The sequence below is a fragment of the Medicago sativa genome, chromosome 6, assembly GCF_051527215.1.
Source record: "Medicago sativa cultivar Bolivia chromosome 6, Bolivia_mono, whole genome shotgun sequence".
Classification (NCBI taxonomy): Eukaryota; Viridiplantae; Streptophyta; class Magnoliopsida; order Fabales; family Fabaceae; genus Medicago; species Medicago sativa.
The window spans coordinates 24895408-24918644 of NC_140754.1; the positions used below are offsets into that span (position 1 = coordinate 24895408).

Here is a 23237-nt window from a genome sequence, read left to right on the forward strand (position 1 = left end):
CAACAAGAAAAGTTAAGTACAATTATTTGTATAAAAATGCTAATTGGGTCATGATAAAAAACAACCATAAGTTCTCACTTCATTTTATTTTATTCCTTCTCAAACAAAAACATACAAAAAAAAAAGTTAATATAATCCTGAATTTTTGAAACCTAGTTTGAGAATTGAAAATCCATTCCTATTCCTGATTTTGGATTACCTGGAAATTGAAGAACCCCTTTTTTCATATAAGAAACAGTCCATTTTTATCATGTAAATAAGGATTATGTATTTGGCTTCTTGGAGTCTGATATTTTATTTGATCTAAAGACTTTTTTTTATGATTATTAGAAGTGGGTTCACAAGTACTTACTAGTCACAAAAAAGATGGGTGAGCTGTTATTTTTGTATAGTTTTCAATAAAAAAAAGTGTTCAATTAAACCAGCGAAGCTGGTTATCCCGTATACATTGTTTAACAACTAATGACGTGGACCAATGGTTTAATGGGTGTTTAAGAGATGGTGTAAAATAGGTTGTCCATAACATTACTCTATTTTTGTCTATGTTAGAAATTTTTTAAAAATCAAAAGAATAACGAGATTCATTATCCAAACATAGTTGTGATTGTGAGTTCTTTTGCACCTGTTATGACATTATGATCAACATTTTAGAATAACCCATTTGATGCTTAGATATAGAATTATCTTTGTGTATGTTTAAAATATATATGGTATTGTTTACTTTGTGGTAGATATATTTTTTTTACAATCGTGCCTTAACGACCTCGTTTATGTTACTTCGCAGAGTATTAGGCATGTATCTGAACAATTATGAATACATTTATCCTGGTTATCGTTTCATCTGCAATGTATGTTTCACCTTTTTCGACTTATTTATTTTGGTTAATGATAACTCAAATAAATCAATGAGAAAATGACTTTTAAATATTATAATTTTTTTTCCTTCCTGAATTTTAGCTTAAAAGAAATAACATGACGGTGACGATTCACTACTGGAAGGTAAAACTTGTGTCAATTCGGAAGTTTTATTTGAAGAAAGGCAAGGAATGTCCTTCAGATAACGGTACATTGTATTGTTCTTTTTCACCATATTATAATATCAAACCTGTCTCCACGTAATTTTGTGTGGGGTTGCACTTGTTCTTTGTATTTTTTTGTCCATTTGGGCTTTATTGTTTTCGGTTGTTGCCACCTATATACGGTGCATGCTGACTCTTATATGTTCTCTTGCCCGCGTGTACTTCTTGTGCAAGTTTTGAGTCTTTAAATAATATCTTTCCATTTCAAAAGAAAAGTACACATTTAAGCGAATTAGGCTCACTTTTGAAGTAGCTCTATTGTAATTTAATGCATATATGAAGCAAATTTAAACAAATTAAGAATCTTAATTACAATACATGAACTAAAAGAAGATCATTGAATTTAAGTTTACAATAGATTGTTCAGATTTTGTAAATATCAAATCTTGCTCCCAAACAAAATGTCCTTCAAAATGTTAACAAAATCATCTAAAAGACCTCAAACACTCAAATGTAACAAGATACCAAAGTTAGAAATTACATTGTTAATTTACAAATCTTTGAATATAAAGATTGTATACAATGGCTTAGTGACAAGGTAAACAAATAGTAATTTCAAAAGTATGTGTGTCTTTACCTACACATTCTTGTCTTTATTTATAATTTTATTTATCGTAAATAACACATAATGATGTTTATGTTATTAAAGATTGTTTTTGAATTCTTTTTTTTTTCGCGTCAGGAATAAGTTTGACGGTGCAACAGTGGTTAAACTTAGAACAATATGGCCGCAATTGAAAAGGCCTATCATGAAAGGAGTGCATATTCAGATTCCGATGACGAAGTCGTTGTCTGTGAGATTGGTTCCTCAAAAGATGGACAGAAGAGGAGGGTTTCCGTGAAGTCTTGGAAGAAACAGTTACGAATCGACATTCAAGAATTTTACATCAAAGATGACATGATGATGCATGGCAAAAAAGGTATTTCAATTCATTTTCTCAGTTTTCTCTTCAATGGCTTGTTTGCGATGAATCTGTCGAGAAGGGCGGTTTCGTTGTTTATGAAATGTTATGATGGGTTGTTTGTTTATTTTTATATCAGGTGATTGATGAAATGTTTAATAGAATAGATTGTGATTAATAACTGTTTTCTCATTGAACATACTCTAAAATGTTGTCTATGTTATCAATAGCATGCAATGACGATGTAGCATAGTGACACATCCCCCACTGTCCCACCATATGCCTTCGAAGCTCCTTTGTCAGTTTTACTCGGTTCTATTTGTGATTAACAACATAGGTAGTAGTGGTGCATGATATGCTTAGTGCTCTATCCATATGTACTATGTGTGCTAATATGATGTGTTACTAGTTGGATGAGGCCATGTTGAATTGAAGTGAAAAATTTGCAATGACATTTTATACTTGTTTTCAGGTATCTCATTGACCATGACATAGTGGATTATGCTTCGTCGCTACATTGGAGAAATTGACAATGCAGTCGAAAAGGAACTTAGGAAATTGAGGAAGTATTAGTCCACATGCCATTTGTGGGTTTCTTTAGTTTTTTTAAATTGTTAGAAGCACTAGACATGGTCATATAGTGTAGTATTAACCTATTAGTTTAGCATTAAATTAAATCTCTGGATCTTAGTGCATGTTTATTTATTAATGTTTTGATTGTTGATTAACTGATTTGTTGGTTTAATTTGAACAGGTTATTTATGTAGTAATTAGGATGTTAATCTTCCATTCAAGCTTCACCTGAAAGCATTGGATTGGCTTTTCTATTGGGGTATTTTTGTGCATAACATGGTACTTGGTGTTGAAAGTATTTGAAGCTCTTAAATTTGTTCAGATATGAACTGTCCACTATTTTACCGAAACTAAAATGGAATATAAATAAAATTAGCAATTTCTGCCATCATGCAAAAATGGTATCGGATGAGCCTAAAACTTGTTCATATTCAGCTAATTCAATAGGTTTAGGGAACTCTTATGTGAAACCAAACTATATAGATAAATGAAGTTCATATACATTTAAATGTTTCTATCCCATAAACAATCAGAAATTTAGAATTATCCCATAACAAAAAATTTAACGTATCCCCGGATCAAACTCAGGTGCTAGTGCCCAATCTAACGATATCGAAATTGTCCGTTTAATTAAGACTTATTAAAGATATCAAGCGCACATTTTTTAAGTGATTGTATACCATATCAAACTTACATTATCCGATGTATTGATGTTAAGCATGCAAACTAAAATGTGTAACATATGAATTTAAGGTAAAAACTAACACCACTCTTATTTGAATGGATTTGCAAAAGCAGCAATCTGGTTCAATGTGTCTTAGATGCTTACTATGTCATGTAGTATTAAAAATGTCAAAGTATCTATGGCAGTACAAATGTGTCTTTAGACCTCATATATAACAAAAAATTAACTAGCAAAAAATTCTCTAATAGAAACATCAATTTATAATTTCAATATCTTGATATTCTAAAATACAAGATCAAAATTTGGATTGTCAAATTTAACATATGGAAATAAAAATGGGGTGGGTAGGTAGATATTTTACCTCCTCTGACATATTTTTCCACTTTTCAAACTTTATCCTATCAAGTTTAATATTAAAATTTTCCATGTCTTAACCCTTCATGAAGCTTTCTCTAATAAAGAAAACTATAGTCAATATAACATTATTTTTACCATAAACTCCAAAAGTGGAAAATTATATTACTGACCAACTAATATTCCATTTTTAATAGCCAAATCAGATAACTGATTAAAAGTTCCATGCCTTAGGATGATTATCATTAACTGCCCTAATTAAACTTTATTTTTCTGCGTGTTGTAAAATGCTGTTATACCACTCTCAATTTTCTATATCATAACTGGCGAGTTTCTTCAGCTCAATTTTCCAGAAAACATATTTTGCATTAAAATCTTATTTCTCAAGTAACCCAATGCACATCAGTCATTCCCAACATCATAAAATGTTCTATAACACATGCATGGCAAGCATCAACATCGTTCGATAAGATTCTCAACTCATCATAAATTAATGCCTTAGTCGTTCTAACTCTTAACATAAATCCTTAACTTCTTCCGTAACGAATGACTTGATTTGTTTCTCTGTCGACTCACTCAACATCCAACGTTAGAATCTTATTCGTACTACTATCTTAGATAGCTTACTGATTCTGTCAACACATGTCGACTTTTCCTATTCTTGTAGCCTTGCATTTACGTTCCAAAATACAATTCCTTTCTATATCACAAACCCATTTCAACAAAGACACTTACCGAAACTCCCGGTCAAACTTAGATATTTTCAAATTCTTCTCTTTCGGGTATACGAAGTATCATTAACATCTCACCCAACGTTGTCGGAACATTCCATCTTAACATTGCTTTACATTCCCGGAGGACTCAAACTTCTTCTGCCTAGTTCACCGGTCACCTTCTGGCACGATCAAACTCTTTCTATAACTCGCTCCGAGTTCTCACTTCTCAGTTCATCTTCATCACATACTTCGTTCCTCTGGGTCCTATTCAGCTCCCAGGCATCCGTCTTAACCATCAAATGTTAAATTGAGTTGATCAGACTCAACTAACAACAACAATTAGAACATTTACCCGGAACCCAATGATCCCCCTACCTTAGTTGTAACTTAATGACTCATGGCACAATCTGAATCGACCTGCTCTGATACCAAATGTAACACTCATACTAAATGTACCTAGTAAGTTTAGCATGTGCGTTATACTCAGTACTGGATAAATTAAAATTTACAACAATAAAAGTTCGAATGAATATTATATACAACAAATCACGTTCGTACTACAACAAAACAATATATCTCGACCATACATAATGAAATTATCCTTGAATCCATGACATCCTGCAGCGTTACGAACGAGCACTTGCTGAAATATCCATCCGGCTACAAGCTTGCAATGCCATCCTGCTTATCTGAAACAAATAAGGATTGGGATGAGACATAATGTCTCAGTGAGTTCTACTTAATCCTAGGCTATAGGTAACCTCGGGGGAAACCTACGTTCACCACGTGTCTACAATACAACCTGACGGTTGATTATACGTGTGTGGTCATGCTTTCCTAGACGTTCGTACATACTAGATCCGTCATAGCTTCAGCTTACTTGTCATAGGTCTTTACTAACATCATACGTGTCATGGCGGTTTAAGGGAACCTAATACTGCTATGCCAAGATTCGCTAAACGCATCGAGGCCTAAACATAACATTTTCATGACACGGTCCTAAACCGGACGATTAGGGAAACCTATGATCGTCATCGATATATCATTCATATCTTGCTCTATTGCACGACTTGTTCATGGCTAACATGTCATAATCATACATAGTCATATTCATTCATTCATTAGGTTAGCGTTGAACAAACAATCCTTTTCTTGATTCATTTTACGGAGAGCCCCGGGTGGAGTAACCCCGAGAACAATCCCATACATACCGATGAAAACCTAGCTAAGGCACATCAGACTCCCTCAGTGACGTGCGGACCCCCCTTGCGGAGCTTATCCCGTGCTCACGACACCTACGTCTTGCTTACTCAGTGACATGCGGGTCCCCCTTGCGGAGCTTATCCCGTTCCCATGAAGAGAACCCCTTGAGATCCCAACCTAGCATGGATCACAAGAGACATGGCACCTACGTCATTCATTATAGTCATAGTCTTAATCATTCATGTAAGGTTAAACCTATACATGCATACTCATTTACCTCGGATCCGAGATCGATCTGATTAGCGGTAAACTACCTTCTTGTTCATTCATGTTCATACTTATTCATAGTGGATAGATTAACTTATCAATCCACGGCTCAACATGCGTGCATAATCGTTCTTGATCATGTGCGAAGAGAATATACTTCGCGTCTTAACTTACATAGGATTCTAGTTTAACATTCTAGTTCTTGACAAGCTATGTCGAGGCTCTACATTCATACCCATTCTTACTTCATTGCTACCCAATCATGCTTAAGATTCTCTAATGCAATCCTTGATGCATGTGTTAATTTAGCCATGATTTTCAGTTCAAGATTCATTCGATGTTATGTGCATTGCATCGATGTTGTTTTGGGGTTATAAAGTTGTAAAACGATGAAAGAAAGGCTTCGGATTGCACCACCGACCCTAAAAGGAGCCAACAAGCCAAACAAAAGTTGGTCTGGGCAGAGGGAGTCGCTATTAGTGACCTGCATTTCCTAGGGAATTTCGCTATTAGCGAAATATTTCGCTAATAGCGAGTTTCTTCGGGTCTGTGGTGCAAATTTTGCAATTTTGACCCAAAACTCGTCCAATTCGATCCTGCAATGAACCATAAACACCCAGCAACATATAGAGACATTTTTAAACATATTTCATGGCAATTTAACATAGAATCAACAAGAATCACTTTGGGGGTAGAAAAGTTCATCAAAACTAAACTAACATAAATCATGTTTTCCTTTCCAATTTATGCATATAATCCCAAAGGTGGGTTCTATCTAAGAACTCACCTAGCATGATTCTTGTGATTGCTTCAAGTTCCAAGCTTCCCAAGTTCAAACCCTAACTCCAAGTTTCCCCAATCATGCTAAAACCTCTTCTTCTTGATGTTTTCTTGTCCATGAAGCTTCTATAATCCGTGTTTAATCACCAATTTCATGTATTAGGAAGCTTTGATGGCTTAGAGAGGGAGAGATGGGGCGGTTCTAGAGAGAAGGTGGAGAGAAAATCTTCTCTCAAAACCTAGAGAGAAGGAACATGAGAAAATGAAATATTTTGAGCCAAACATGCTTTTATACTCCTTGCGTGCAAATACCCAAAATACCCTTGGCCTTAATCGTGTTTAGTTTGACACTGATACATAAGTCCATACTTGACTGATATCGTTGATAAATGTTCCCCGTCATACTCGTCTTCCATGTACATTAGTCCTCTGACACTTTAACTGGTAATGTTTCCATTAGCTGAAGAGCAGGATGTTACAGTTGTTAATATATATCTTATTTTGGTTTTTTAAAAAAAAAACCTAACAAACTTTTATAATAATAGAATAGATATTTAATGTGATCTGATAAACATTGTCACGTTATAAAATGAATAAGCTACATCTTAAAAAACGAGATGAGGCCAAATTTTCGAGGAAAAAAAACTTAACCCAAAAAAATCAATTTTTAAAAGTGCATTTAAGCTTTTCTAATAAGAATGACAATTTTCATCCTAAAAGAAAAAAGAACGACAATATTTGAACTAAACTAAACTTTAGAATTTAGAAACAAACCGAATAAGATACTCCATCCGTCTCACAATATTTGTCTCTTTAGCATTGTTTTTTTTTCTCAAAATAATTGTCACTTTAGAATACCAATGCAACATTTATTTTTTTTTTCCATAATTATACCCTTATTTATTGAATTTCATCCAACTTAACTACTCTACTAAATACAATTAATAAGGGTGTTTTAGTAAATAATACTAATTTTACCATTGAAATCAACATAACTAATCATTTCCTTAATAATCATGCACAAACCTTAAACGACTTATTTAGAGACGGATGGACGGATGGAGTACTATTGCTTTCGGGAGGGAGGGGCTGAGGGCCCCACACCATCCCCTCGTTGAACCCTTCCCTTTTTATGGTCTAGGTGAGTTACGAATACCAAATAGAATTTCCTTCTAAAAAAGTAAATATAACGTCATGCATTACATTGATGAAATTCCCAATTAAAAAAAGAACCTTCTATAAAATATTCGGGGGTGCAAATAGCCAAATACAACACCTGGGGGAGGTGCAAATAACAAACTCCTTAACAGACAAGTAGACAACGTATCACACTTCTCCATTTCTTTTTCTTACATCTTCTCTCTACAAATTCATTTCTACGAATCGCGTTCTTCTTTCTCTTCATTTCTCTTCATTCATTCATCAATCTTCATCACAGGTAAATTCTCGCGTTTCGCGTTTTCTTCATTGATTTTCATTCTATAACATAGTAAAAACTTCATCAATTTTTCTGTTTCGATTTGAAGCGAGTGAAGTTGCGATTTATTGTTTTGATTTCTTTGATTCCTATTGTGAATTTTGACCTAATTTAAATTGGTTTAGTTTTTGATTTGAAGTTCATCGATCATGATTTTGTAGTTTCAGTTCGAATTGTTTCTATTTAGAGTGAATGAACTTGCAAACGCAGTGATTAGAGTTATTTTTGTTTTGAAATTTCTTGTTTTCTTTGATGATTTCTGAATTTTGACCTAATTTGATGATTAGAGTATTTGATTTAGTTTTCAATGATCGTGATTATGTAGGTTAATTAAGTTTTTGATTTGAAGCAAGTGTGAACTTGCAAAGTATTGTTTTGTTTAATTTGTACTGTGAATTTTGAACTAATTTGTTGGATTAGTTTTTGATTTAGATTTTAATGATCATGATTATGTAGGTTAAGTAAGAAATTTTTCATTTGAAGTGAGTATACACTTGTGAAGTATTGTTTTGAAATTGTTTGATTTCTTTGATTCATGATGAGTTTTGACTTAGCTTCTAGGTTTAGTTTTTGATTTGAGTAGTGATGTAGTTTCAGTTCAAATCGTTTCCATTTATTTGGAGCTATGAAGCACGGATATGGACACTGACACGCCGACACCGCTAATAATTTGAAAAATCACATGATTTAGTGTAATCATATGTGTTGGTGTCGTGTCGGTGTGGGACACGTGTCGTGTTCGACACCCAGACACGGCTAATCCGAAGAGTGTCCGTGCTTCATAGATTTGGAGTGAGTGAACTTGCAAACACAGTGATTGAACTATTTTGAGAATTTTTTTTGTTTCTAATATGTTGGTTTAGGGTTTGATTTGAGTTTTAACAATTGTGATGTTGTAGGTTTTGTAAAAAGTTTTTGATTGCGATGGCAAGAAAGATGCTTAAGGACGGTGAACCTGATTTGAACAAAGGTGCAGAAGAAGGGACGAATTTTGACTTTGACTTGTTTATTATTGGGGCTGGAAGTGGTGGTGTTCGTGCTGCTAGATTCTCATCTAATCATGGAGCTAAGGTTTGTTACTATGTGTACTCTGATGCTAACATTCTGTTGTTTATTAATATATTGATGTTGATTAATAGTATGTGACAAGATGTTTTGTTTATTGTTACTATTATTGATGCAAATCTCGTGTTAATATCAGTTCATTATGTTATTTTCTAGTTCATTATGTTATTTTCTAGACTATTCTGCTGGTTTATTTGTACTTTTCTAATTATATTCCACATCATGTGTCTAAAGGTTGCAATCTGTGAGCTTCCTTTTCATCCGATTAGCTCAGAAACGATTGGAGGAGTCGGTGGAACGTAAGTTTTTGTTTTGTTGTTTGTCCTTCTTTCTCTACTCTCCCCAATAATATCTTACTTACTGAAATGCTTATATTTATTTAATTTCAAAGGTGTGTCATTCGTGGTTGTGTTCCCAAAAAGATTTTGGTCTATGGAGCATCTTATGGTGGTGACCTTGAGGTAATGGTTGATTCTTGAGTTTTTTAGTAACAGCATGGATTAGTTACGGGATATATTGAGCGATTGCCGTGCTTTGCCCACTTCAGTATTTTTAATGCAATTTGTTTTAGGATATTATTATGTTCTTAGATTGTCTGTGTTCTACAAGGTTATTTTTAGGGAGCACCTATAAATGATATGCACAGGGGATGCACAGCCTTGTTGCATTCACTGTCCTGTTTTTGTAGCTTTGATGGATACTTAGTTGTATCTTGACAGGAAGTTCCAATCAAAATTCTGTTTACGAATTAGAATTTCTAAAGGAAATGAACTAGACAAGAAAAGAAAGAAGAGGGTGATGCCCGCCAAGCCAGAGAGAGTACAAAATCAAGACTCACTATTTCAAATAACAAACTCAACATACCTCATTATGTCTACCTTTCTATATAACAGACTCAAACCTCGCTCTCTCTATGGCTTACTCCTCCCCTCTTCCAAATTTTCAGTCTAAGGTGTTCGGCGGCACTAGAATAGGAGGTAGGACATCGGAGCCTGGCTCTAGATACCCACTCTAGTAATTTAGATTGAATGACTTAAATTACACAAAATAAGGCAAAGTAAGTAGGACACTAAGTATTATAATTGACTTGTAGCTCATCAAAGCTTCTAACTATTCCAAAAGCAAGCTTAAGTTGTTAGGTGAAGACACATTAATAATTTTTATATATCTTTAGTATTTCCTTTTCAAGTGAGAGCCCTTTGAGCTTGAAGCATCAACAATGCATAGACCCTCTTACCCTTTTACAGATATTTAAGTTTCTCAAATAAAATATTTGCTCCACAGAGATCAGTTACAGACCACCTAGATATTGAGGCTCTATACTATGGAAGAGTTATTTATGTGAAGACAGTGATTTTTTTTTTTTTTTTAATCTCTAACATAAACGTTACAAGATTTATGTTACAAGATCTGATGTAATGTTACATTATTTGGTTCACTTCTCATTGAGTATGTGATGCAAATGAATTGGACATATTATATTTCATTGTAGTATATCAGTTTTTTCTTGATATTTTTACTGGTGCTGGATCATAATTATTGAGTATGCGATGCAAATGAATTGAACATCATATTTCATTACAACATATCAGTTTTTTCTTGATATTTTTACTAGTTCTAGATCATGATTATTATAATATTTTAAGTGCTTGTCAGATCATCGTTTATTATAATACTTAAGTGCTCGTTAGATCATCATTTGTAGTTATTATAATACTACCTCCGTTCCTTTTTAATTGTCACTTTTTAACATTTTACACAAACCAAGACAATCAATAAAAGTTACTACCTTTGATACAATTGTTTTTACTTTTACTATAATGACCTTATTAATTTAATATTTCATTTCATGTGTTTCTCTCTCCACAATAAATATTTAAGGGTAATATTGGTAAAACAACATTTAATGTTGCATTGAACTTTGAAAGTGACAGTTAAATAGGAACAAATTTTTTCTCTAAAAGTGACAATTAAAAAGGAACTGAGGGAGTACTTAAGTGCTTGTGAGATCATCATTTGTAGCTATTATAATACTCAAGTGCTTGTGAGATCATCATTTGTAGTTATTATAACACTTAAGTGCTTGTGAGATCATCATTTGTAGTTATTATAATACTTAAGTGCTTGTGAGATCATCATTTGTAGCTAACTTGTGTTTGATGATTTAACAAACTTGACTGTGGTTTGATGATAGGATGCTAGAAATTTTGGATGGGAATTGAGTGAGAATATTGACTTCAATTGGAAGAAGCTCTTGCAAAAGAAGGTATTTTGAGATCTTATTTATTGGTTTAAATAAGATTAAAGCATTATCATTTCTTTTTCTATATAATATAATATAATCATCATATTAGCTTCTGTACATAGGAAACTTTCTTACAATGTAATTTGAACAGTCTTTGGTTTTCTAGATGTTCCCTTGTTTATGAAAGGGTCAGGAATTGAGAAGCAAGTGAGAGAAAACTAGAGAGTAATCTATGAATGCTTGATCTTGATTTAATTCATCATTTCAAATGCCTTTGATATTTAACCAACCAATCCGGAATCTGGTACTGGGTTCAGTTATACTGAGCGAGAAACTAAGGGCCTGTTTACTTTGTGAAAACAGTTTTTATTTTCATTTCCTAAATTGTTAGTTTTACTTGTTAACAAGGAAAAGAGACTTTTAAAGTGTGTCATTGTGATGGAGAGAAAAGCTAAAATGCTAGCTATGGATAATGCATTTCAGAAAATAATGAAAATAGTTCTTTTGACATTTAGATTGTTTCCGAACGTGCAAGACAATTGTTCATTTTAAGAGTCTCTTTTTGCCTTGTTAACCAATAAAACTAACACAAATTATAGGAAATGAAAATAGTTTTTTTTTTTTCCACAAAGTAAATGGCCCCAAGACACACTAACTTGTACTGACACCAATACTAACTTATACTGACATCGAGTTGGTAGGATCAGCACATGCATCAGTTCGCGTTAGTTAGTACAAAGATTAATCACTGACCTAACCAATTTTAATCAAACATCAGGATTCTTATCAATTAATTATTAATCATTGACCGAATCAATTAATTGTTACTTAATCTTATTCATATAATCAATTAACTTGACAACTCAATCGATTAACTCTTAGTAACAAATCACATAACATTCAATATAGCACGAAATTCAACACACGACCTCATAAATCTCAGCATTTCAATTACTAGATATAAAGCACATAGGGAACATAGCCCTTATTCTCAATCCCCCTTTCTTACTTATAGGGAGCATTCCTTGTCTCAATTAACTGCCTAATGAACTAACTAACTAACTAACAAACTTGGGTTTACCTATCAGTACTCCCCTACTAAACATTCACTTTGTCCTCATGATGAAGAACAATGTTAAATTGCACTAAAACTGGAGACTTCCAGGAACTCATACAATCCTACGGCTACTAACATTTTGATCATCACAGTGTTTGAAGAATAAAGACCCCATCTTGTTTGAGTAATGTCCGTAGCCTTTACTATCATTCTTCTGTAACATTGTTATTGTTTTTGACATTTGAAGAGAGCTCACATTGAATAGGAATAAAGCAAATATGATTTCCCTGTGCTTGAACACTTCCACCATGATATGGGTATCACTCATTAGGGTCACAAGTCTTCCCATTGTCTGAAACCTTGTTCCTGGCATAGCATGCTGCTCCTTACCACATGTAATGTGCCAGTTCACGGGGTGACACTATCCATGCAACTCTGTGATAGGGCTTTCTTTGGTCATTGCACAATGAGCAAGTTCTGGCAGTGGCCACTAGATAGGCATGCGTGTTCGCTCGAGCTGACAGTCTGACACTGATCCTGGCTCTAGCTGATATAGAATGCACTGAGTATAGAACTTAAAAGTGCCGATGCACAGATACATGATTACATAATCGGACTATTGATTTTTATAAATTCTATACACCCATGTTCTCCAGCTTGTCCAATTTTATTGATCGAAGAGCAGTTTATTAGTACATGAAAAATGAAGGTAGTATATTTGTCCGTTTATCAATAATCTGTCCTTTGTCAAAATGCAGACAGATGAAATTAACAGATTAAATGGAATTTACAAGCGGTTGTTATCCAATGCTGGGGTTAAACTATTTGAAGGTGAGGGAAAGATAGCTGGTCCACATGAAGTTGAGGTGACACAGTTGGATGGTACTAAATTGTCCTATTCGGCAAAGCATATTTTGATTGCAACTGGCAGCAGGGCTCAACGTCCAAATATTCCTGGCCAGGTTTGTTTTCTTGTTTTAATATACCATTGTAAACATGACAGTTACATGTTTATTACTCCCTCCGTTTCAAAATGAGTGTCACTTTAGCCAAAAAAAATTGTTTCAAAATGAATGTCACTTTACATTTCCAATACAACTTTAATTTTTTTCTTCCAACTTTACCCTCAATAAATACTCAAACTTTTCTCTCACACAATTTTCAATGCAACTTTAATTTTGTCTTTTTCTTATAAAGTAAAGGGCAGTTTAGTAAAAACGTTATATCCAATGATTATTTCATTCAATTTCTTAATCTGTGTGCCAAAGCCTAAAGCGACACTCATTTTGAAACGGAGGGAGTAGTATATTAGGAATATGAATGTTTAGAATTAGAAGTTTATGATTGATATGGAGTGTAGTATTGATTTGCACAGATGTTTATTATGTCACAGTATGGCCATTGATCATCCTGGTCTTTATTTTTTATTTGCACAAATGCAATGAAAATTTCCCTGGAAACCAGAGAGTTAAAACAAAATAAATAAGCTTTTAAAATAATTAAAATTTCTAGAAAATTTTCAAAAATAATTTATTTATGTTGATTAATTTTTTTAGGATAAGGGTGCTATAGTATTTAAAATTATGCCAGTTTATTTAATATCTCAAATAATGAAGATCAGAAAATTTTAAATAAGTTTCTTTATCTTGATTAGAGTTTTGGGATAAGATTTGGGTGATACAATAACGATGGAACAGAATAAAGGGATAACTCAGGAGATTGTGTTTAATTGGAGGAAACTTAATAAGTAGCGGTTGTTTCAAGTTCAAGTATGGACACATAGTATCTTGCTTTCTGCAAGACTACTATTGAACTTTTGTAGATGAATAATTTGTTGCATAAATTGGCATGAATGCATGATTTCTACAACAGCTTAGAAGGTCAGTATTAAACATATCATACTCTTGCGTTTAAACTTCCCTCTCTTTGAATTTAGGCGTATCTCCTGAGTCTTAGACTACAGGAACAATTTCTTCATATGGAGTGTTGGGATCTAAACTCTGGGTTTTTTCATCTATCTCACCCATTCTTGACAAACAATTTTTTTTTCTTTATGGAAGTTCTTATTCCTTAATCTTAACTACGAACTTTTACAATAAAATTTTAGGATGTGTGATGAGTGTTGATGTTTTCTTCTCTTGCCCCATTTTTCTTATTTGTTTGTGACTATGAGAGCTGTTGTGCAGGAGTTGGGTATAACATCTGATGAGGCTCTAAGTTTAGAGGAATTTCCTAAACGTGTTGTGATTCTTGGAGGAGGGTATGCCTTCATCTGCTTCTCATGTTTATTACTATAACTACTCTCTATCTCACTAATCAATTTGTATATATGTTTCTGTTCAGTTATATTGCAGTTGAATTTGCATCTATATGGCGTGGGATGGGTGCCAATGTCAATCTCGTTTTCAGAAAGGAACTTCCATTGAGGTGTGGCTCTGAAATGAGTTGAAACTAATGAACTTTAATCTCTTTCATTTTGGTTTGATACAATACAAAAATATACATTTAGTACAAACTATAGAAAAAGGGCCTCCTAATACTTGGGAACTAAGAGTCATTACAATAGAATATTTTTTTCCTCCATCAATGAAACCATTTTTTTATATAAACAATGGAGCTTATATACATAAAATCATCAGAAATAATAATATTCAGTTTTTCTCCTTATTTGTATCATTCAAGTGGAGTAATTTTATTAGGATTTATGCTTTGAGTGTTGAAAGTTCTAGGTTATTTAGTCTCATGTGTAGTTTCTCCTTATTTGTATCATTCAAGTGGAGTAATTTTATTAGGATTTATGCTTTGAGTGTTGAAAGTTCTAGGTTATTTAGTCTCATGTGTAGTAAAGGTTGCAAGAAATGTCGAAGATAGTTGAATTAATAGATCTTTTCCTATACTGCTTACTATAGAAAATCCATTGGATTCAACATTCTTTCTTTTTTGTGTTTAGCTGACTTCATTTTTGCTTTCTTTTGTATAATTACTTCATGCTTTATAAAACTCTGTTGCAGAGGTTTTGATGACGAAATGAGAGCTGTAGTTGCAAGAAACCTTGAAGGCAGGGGAATTAATTTGCATCCAAGAACAAATTTGACACAGGTATTGCCTTTTTTGGTTGCTACTCGGCATATATTTTGATGAAGTAATTTTTTTTTTTTAATTTCTTATTTGGAGGCTTGGCTAATAGCAATGAGTTTCTTCTAGTTGATCAAAACAGAGGATGGCATTAAAGTTACTACAGATCACGGTGAGGAGTTGACTGCGGATGTTGTGCTATTTGCCACTGGTAAGAATACAGATGACATAGACTTCTAAAATGGTTAGCATTACTATTTACTTTTTAGGCTGTTGGACTTCTAAACACCTTTATGCTCATGTCAGAAGTTTATATTATCTTTAAATGAAGAAGCACACAATAAGAATATCTTCGCTAGTAAATGGTAATCCGATTGGTTCATATGATTGATCAAATTTTATACCCTATTACAGAATTGAAGCATTAAACTTACTCAAAGTTTATATGTACATTGATCAAATGAATAATGTATGAAGCGAAGTTTTCTTTTTATTTGTCTTTTGTTTTTTTCTTGGAAGGGTGGGAACAATATTGTGCATATTTATCTCATGGGACATTTGCTTACCTTATTTGAAAGAGTTATTGTAGCAACGCACTATTCGCATCTCAACATACTCTTTTTATTAGTTGAAATTCATATGGATCTCAACATACACTTTTTATCAGTTGAAATTCATATGGATCCCATCAAAACTATGCAGGACCCACATAATTTGGTGGGACTCATTTAAATTTTAACTAACAGTAGAGTGTCTTAAAGAATTATCCATGTATTCTTAGTGCTCTTTTGTTGCTGCAGGAAGGGCTCCTAATTCTAAGAGGTTAAATTTAGAGAAAGCAGGCGTAGAGGTTGATAAGACAGGAGCAATAGTGGTTAGTAGCCGTCTTCTTTTATCATCTGCTTGTATTCTTGAATTTTCGATGAAGTCAAAAAAACATGTTTGTTATCAAGCTGCAAAGGCCATAATTTAGTTATGTGTTGACTAGTTTATTGAGCTGTTATTAATATCGAGAGTTCCTGCTCCTTTAAGCTTTTTAAAAAAGCCGATCTTAAGATTGTGTGAAAAGGCTATTTCTCTTTAGTGGTGTGTGTTTGTTTCAAGTTATTTTTATAGATTCCTGGGAATAAAATGATAGAATTATATCTTCCTATGTTAGTTATAAGTTTAGTAAATTTTATTCCTGTGTAAAATGTTCCTAAAATGTTCCTGGGAATAGAAAAATGTTCCCAAAGAAAAAGGGTGGGAATAAAGTTTCCATGAAGATGGGATGGGAATAAGTTTATGTATAACTACCTATTAACCTCCATATCATAAAAGTTCCTGGGAATATTATAATATTAACCAAACATCTTTTTTTAGAAATACCGTGGAATAAAACTCTCACCCTTATATTCCCAGGAGGGTTATTCCTAGGAATAAATCTAGTAAACTTGAAACAAACATCCCCTAAGAAATTTTACATACTGCAGAAGTAATTTTTTGATAGGTTACAATTATGAACAATACTTTTATTTTAGTTATAATAGTTTTATTTTTTCTTTCTAGTAGCCATTTTAAATAATAAAAATATAGTTTATTTCCTAATTCTGTTTTGTTTAAAAAGATTAAGCAGACATTTATAAAACATTATAAAAGTGATTTTCTGGATCTTTTGGGTTGAATTCCACAAGATTCTACCCAATTTACATCAGGATAGGCAACAGCATTTATTCACACGCTAGTCATTTTCCAAGTAATGCTTTAACAAATATCTATATTTCAACCACTACATCATCATTATTTAAATGAAAATTCACTTGTATTCAGTTAAATTTTATTTGCTTTAGGAAAATGCTAATATGTGCCCTTAGGGAACTTGTTAATTAATCAAATATTGAAACATTGTATTAAAAAATTTGTATTCAATTTCTTGAAAAGTTTAAAAATTGTTTTTTTCAGGACAAAATTTCTATTCTTTTATTCATTAACAAGTGTCCTAAGGGCACATGTTAGCAAGACCCTTTACTTTATATTGGGTTTGAATATTGATTATTAGTTATAGATGTCTTCAATGTTGACTGTTCTACTTTTTTGGTTTTTTTTTGTATGATACGGATTCTGTGTCCTGTTTCCTTAGCGGCGACACGCTATCCTCTATAGTGTTTTGGGGGTCAGCCACTGTGCTCTGTTATCCAGATTGACTATATATGAATTGAAAAAGTTGTATTGCTTGTGAATGATTATGAGTCGCAGTGACATTCAGATCTAAATGTTCTACATTCCTGTTTTAGGTAAATGAGTATTCATGCACCAACATCCCAAGCATATGGGCTGTGGGTGATGTAACCAACCGAATGAATCTTACCCCGGTGGCCTTGATGGAAGCATCACACTTTGCAGTAAGTGTTTGTGATATTTAGTTTAGTAGCTGACCTGTTTTTCTTTTGGATTGGGATGGGAAGTGTTGGTGATTGGTTGGTAATACGATGATGTTATTTGTTGTTGTTTAACATACAGTTATTTTGTTTTATTTGAATATATGCAGAACACAGTATTTGGTGGGAAAACACAGAAGCCAGATTATAGGGATATTCCTTACGCAGTGTTCAGGTATAATTTTGTTTATGTGATAAAACTTGGAAGATGTTAACTACTATGAATATGTTGACTTATGATAATATATCTGCTTCCTTCTGCCTAATTTTATTTTTTACTGTTTTGGTTTAATATATAGCTCATTTTTCCCTGGTTCTGCAGTATTCCACCACTTTCAGTAGTTGGTCTAAGTGAGGAGGAGGCAGTAGAGCAAACAAACGGCGATTTACTGGTTTTCACGTCAACCTTCAACCCTATGAAAAATACAATCTCTGGGTAAGTCTAGTGATGCGTGAAAACCCACAAATTTGGTTTTCGACGTAGTATATACACTATTTTTATCAGTATCAGCATCATTTAATTAATTGAATGAGAGAATATTTTGGTGAAAGGAGAGTTGTAACAATGCAAAAGTAAAATAATAACAAATAAAAACAATGGAAGTAGAAGGTTGTTGAGGTATTTCCAGATCTGGGTTACCGATGATAATTAATGAGTTTTGATTGATTACCTTTTTAGCAAGATCTTTTAAAATTAGGGGAAGGACCAAGAGTTGAACCTTGAAAGGCGACATTAATTTTGGTTTTAATTCATATAGGTCCAATACTAAGGTTCAACTCTTAGTCCTTTCCACTTGATCCTATCACCGCCGGCCTTGTTTATTCACACCATACTAAATCCTGTTTGTGATGTTAAGAAATTTTAACAGGTAATTTAGCATCTGAAATGTGTATTTCGATCCATTTTCCAAATGGACGGTTTGTCCATTAAAAGCCCAAGCCTGATAATTCCGTTATACCTAGTAACTAATGATACGACATTGTTACATCATATGAAGAAACCTCCCCCTCATATTGTTGAATAAATATCTATCATTCTCAGCTTGCAAGTAATTGGCTGAATCGTTCTGTTGGAAGGTCTATTGTTAACAGTCTGCTCACCCATGAGCTGCAGTTTGTTTTTATCAATCTTCTGTCCAGCTTTTCCTTCATGAATGGATTTGTGGAAGTTGGAATTCCTTTCCACTATACCTCTTATTTAAGAAATAATACTCTTATTTCCTTTTCACTCTATTTCCCTTATTTATGAAATAATACTCGTTTCCTTTCCATTGTTGAATAATTTTGTTGGTTGATTGATTCTTTGCTTTTATCTCTGGTTGGAAGTATAATTTGGATTTAACTTGGTCTTTTATGATCTCTCCATGCTCTTCAATCCTCAGCTAGATTATGTTTGTTCCTGCTCTTATGTTTCATTTCTATATTGTCTTGTTAAATTTTGATATTTTTTCAATAGGCGGCAAGAGAAAACTGTTATGAAGATTGTTGTTGATGCTCAGACTGATAAAGTTCTTGGAGCATCTATGTGTGGGCCCGATGCACCTGAAATTGTTCAGGTACTATTATTGCTTCACATTCTCTGCTAGCTATGATGCATCAATGTAATTTTTTTCTTTACTATGCTGTCAACTGTTTAGGAGCCTTTACATTTTCATTTGTTATTGTGGGACTAAGAATATAGAAGTCAAAATCGACATTCTAGTGGACCTAAAAATTGGTCTGTATGAGAGGAGGGATAAGAAATGAAAGAAAAAAAGGTTGTGAAAAAATAGGAATGCAAAATATTTTCTTAATTTGCCTGATATACTTTGCATTAGCAGCATGCTTCATTTATAAAACAAGGTAATTAGAATGATAGCAAATGAACAAATGCAATTTACAAGGGAGCAATTAAGCTAGTTCTACTCCTAAGATACATTGGACTCGATCTACTTGCTATACAACAATTATAAGCTACTTTGAGAGTGGATTATTAATATCTTTTAATAGAAATTCTCCATTATCAGTTTGAACACTATTCTTTCAAAAATTGGTTAGCTCAGAATAACTTCTCCCCATAGATTCTTTGGGGACATTTTTCTGGAACAACTGTGCCTGGTTTTGGATCGTGCCGGAAAATATACAGATGGCGGACTGTAAATGTACGGTGGTGTATGGATGAATGCTAGAAAGTTCACAGAACTGTATTGACAGTTGGCTTAGCCAGTCAAGATTTGAGGATGCTGACAGCAGAAAATGCCGAGTCTGTTTTTCTGAACGGAAGTAGAGTCATTAGATCAGGAGTTTGTGATACCATGTCAAAGATAGGAAAGCAGAATAGTTTTCGAAATGTCTTTGAGCATGCTTAAATTATAAACATGATAATTACAATAACAAAGAACTAATGCAATTTACAAGGGAGCAATTAAATTTCTAAGATACGTTGAGCTTAATCTAATTGATATACAAAGAAAAACCCAAACTACTTGAAAAGTGGATTATTATTGATGTTTTAATTCCCAGCAAAGGTAATAACTGAGTTGTAGTCTCAGTTATGGTTTTTGGGATGGGATACATGTCTACGGGGATAGAATTTCAGGTAAGTTGTGTGTAAGATTTTTTGTAGTGGACAAGTTCGGATAGAAGGAATACATCCATAGGACTCTTAAACCTGAAGAGTATTCTACTATCCCCAAGTTAGTTGCAGTTATAGTAAATAATATGATCAATGATATATCTATCTTGTTGTATGCATCCTTCTCAACGAATTAGTTGTGTTTGCGACCGTATTTCTATAAGTTATTTATTGCTCATTGATTTTTCTATATTTATTTGTCTATCAATTCATAATATTAATATTGGTGATCAATAGGGTATTGCTATTGCATTGAAGTGTGGAGCTACTAAAGCGCAGTTTGATAGCACGGTAAGTTCACATTTTTCTTGATTATTCTGTTCGATCTTTCTAGGATAGTTACAGGGATGTTGTTGCTGAAGACGATTGTATGACAAACCAAGTCATTCATCTTTTGTTGATGCAACCACCTGCAAAATTGACCTATTATATTATTTTCACCACAGTAGTTAGATTATATACTCAAAGGTTAAAGTTAAATATAATTACAGTAATTAGGAACATTAGTTCCTTGAACATGTGGAAAGAATCCATGATATTGCTTGTGTTTCTTCAATATACTCGTCCAGATAAATTCCAAAATCAACTTCAAAATTGCTTCTGTTTTATCTTTTCTTTTCCACACCCCTTACCTCCTGAGTAGATTCAGACCTACTTTTCTCCCATTCCTTTTAGCTAAACATACCCAATGAAGCTGCTTTATTATCATTCATAAATCTAGTTATACATAGGCTTATCAAATGTAAATCTTTTTTGTTTGAGATGAGTTGGAGTACTCTTTGTACTTACCATTAGTAAATTTGCTTATAAAATAAGCTTGACTGAAAAAGAATTATCTTAATTATTAGGTATTAATAAATAATGCAACAAACAAGTCCTAATCCGTGTGCTCTTTTATGTAGGTGGGAATACATCCATCGGCTGCAGAAGAATTTGTGACCATGCGCTCAGTGACAAGGCGTGTTACCGGTAGTGCGAAGCCCAAGACGAATTTATAAACACATTTTAATTAATTAGCTAAATAAGATCAGCTCAAATTGGTCAGGACTTGTTTGTATGTTTCTTTTATCGGGCATATCCCCCTCGATTTTGTAAAATACTAATCAAAATATACTGTTTGTTAATAGTGTAGCTGCAATACAAAAATGTCTGTTTTTTCAGATACCCAAAGAGAGTATTTTTTTTATAGCAAATATCATTTTCTTCCACATTCTGTAATGAAGGTTGTTTTCTTATTTTGTTTGATTTCATCGAAATTGAAATATGCTCAGACAATAATCTGATGATGACAAAGGGTATCACAGTCAACTCTCTTGCGTGATCCTGTTGTGCTTAGTCATGAGTAAATTTTTTGCGGTGTGCTTCACTTCCATTTCGTTATCTTTGAAACTCTCATTTCAGTGATATATTAGTCTCAGGAATTCATACGGTTGGGGACAATGAATTTGAACCCTCTCCATCCGAAGGTAGCCCGACTCTGTCCGAACCCTGTTCTCGGTTTTAGAGGAAGTATAAATTTAATTAAACTATAGGGGATTTCTTGTACCGTCAATTTGAACAAATAAAGTGTTTTGAAAAATGAGGGGAGGGGGAATAAAAGAAGCTATCCAAGTTATGTTGTCTAGTTGCCAGGTATGAGAATTTCTTCAATCTTGTCAGAAAAAAGAAACAGTATGTGAGCCATCTGATACATATGTATATCATGCCATATTGAAGAGGTATAGATCGCTTTTTTTTGAAATTTCAGTGCTGAGTCTTGAGAGTACTGAAGGTCCCTAACTCTAGATCCCAGTGGCTGGTCTTTGTTTGGGTGTTTAAATTCTATAAGAATACCTAGATATTGAGCCATCGATCTATTGACAAAAGGAAGATTTGAGTGAATACTTAATTTGGTCCTGATAATTTTCTCGAGGTCCAATTTAGTCACTGACAAAGGTAATACCAAAATAGTAACTTTTTCAAACGGGATACTAATAAGTCCCTTTGTTAAGTCGGTGACTAATTTTTTCTCTGATAAAAATGAAATGTACTAAATTGCGTTTTTTTTTTTTTTTTTTTGTAAGGGAGAAAATTGTGAGGGATCAAATTTAGTCTTTACTAAGAAAATTATTGCGGTCCTTGAGTAAGCTGTATGTGTTATTGTTTCTTAACTGAGTTTCGACTAAAGAGCCATTTTTCGCGTCCACTTATGCACCTTGTGTCTGCTTCTTTTAGTTTTCCCCTATATTTTGGCATCCCATCTCAGTCATGGATGTTGATCAAGTTTGTAGAGGCTTACAACTGAGACGTTAGATCATGTTTGTACATTCGTCTTATCAAATTTTCATGTTTATCGTGCACTTAACTTTGTAGTTACATGGTCTCCTTTGTATGAATAGCATATAATTAGGACTAAATATCTATAACATGCTATGATTGTGGTGTTGGTCATTCTAAATCTACAAGCATAATATTACTTGATACCTAATCTAGTTTAGATATTCATTAAGACATATCCAAGGCCTAATGATTAACATAGCTTTAAATTTTGTAATCATTGGGATAGATCAAGATTTTTTTTTGAGGGGAGAGCAAGGAATGTTAACCACCAAACATATGATTGAAATATGTGCAACCAGCCACATCTTGCACCTGCGATACTAGTCTAACTATATGTTAACCACAATATCACAGTTTTTAACTTGATCTAAATTAAGCATGTCAACTGAGTTAACCATAATTTTACATG

At 33.3% G+C, this 23237-nt stretch overlaps 1 protein-coding gene across 1 annotated transcript; it reads left to right on the plus strand.

Moving 5' to 3' along the window:
* Nucleotides 1-7910: 7910 nt before the first annotated feature.
* GR1 (glutathione-disulfide reductase) lies at nucleotides 7911-21679 on the plus strand. Its single transcript, XM_085717043.1, has 17 exons — nucleotides 7911-7997; nucleotides 8936-9107; nucleotides 9336-9400; nucleotides 9493-9562; nucleotides 11296-11367; nucleotides 13162-13365; nucleotides 14590-14663; nucleotides 14747-14830; nucleotides 15415-15502; nucleotides 15608-15689; nucleotides 16279-16352; nucleotides 17752-17859; nucleotides 18006-18070; nucleotides 18218-18331; nucleotides 19352-19451; nucleotides 20747-20800; nucleotides 21412-21679. Exons 2-17 carry the CDS (start codon nucleotides 8961-8963, stop codon nucleotides 21505-21507), a joined length of 1497 nt encoding a protein of 498 aa, XP_085573169.1. The 5' UTR covers nucleotides 7911-7997; nucleotides 8936-8960; the 3' UTR covers nucleotides 21508-21679.
* Nucleotides 21680-23237: the final 1558 nt, after the last annotated feature.

Bases quoted from the DNA above. Each gene is read 5' to 3' on its own strand.
- GR1 (XM_085717043.1), top strand. From the start codon at position 8,961: ATGGCAAGAAAGATGCTTAAGGACGGTGAACCTGATTTGAACAAAGGT. The intron at 15,690-16,278 runs GTAAGAATACAG...TTGTTGCTGCAG, and splicing joins TGTTGTGCTATTTGCCACTG to GAAGGGCTCCTAATTCTAAG. The intron at 20,801-21,411 runs GTAAGTTCACAT...TCTTTTATGTAG, and splicing joins AAGCGCAGTTTGATAGCACG to GTGGGAATACATCCATCGGC.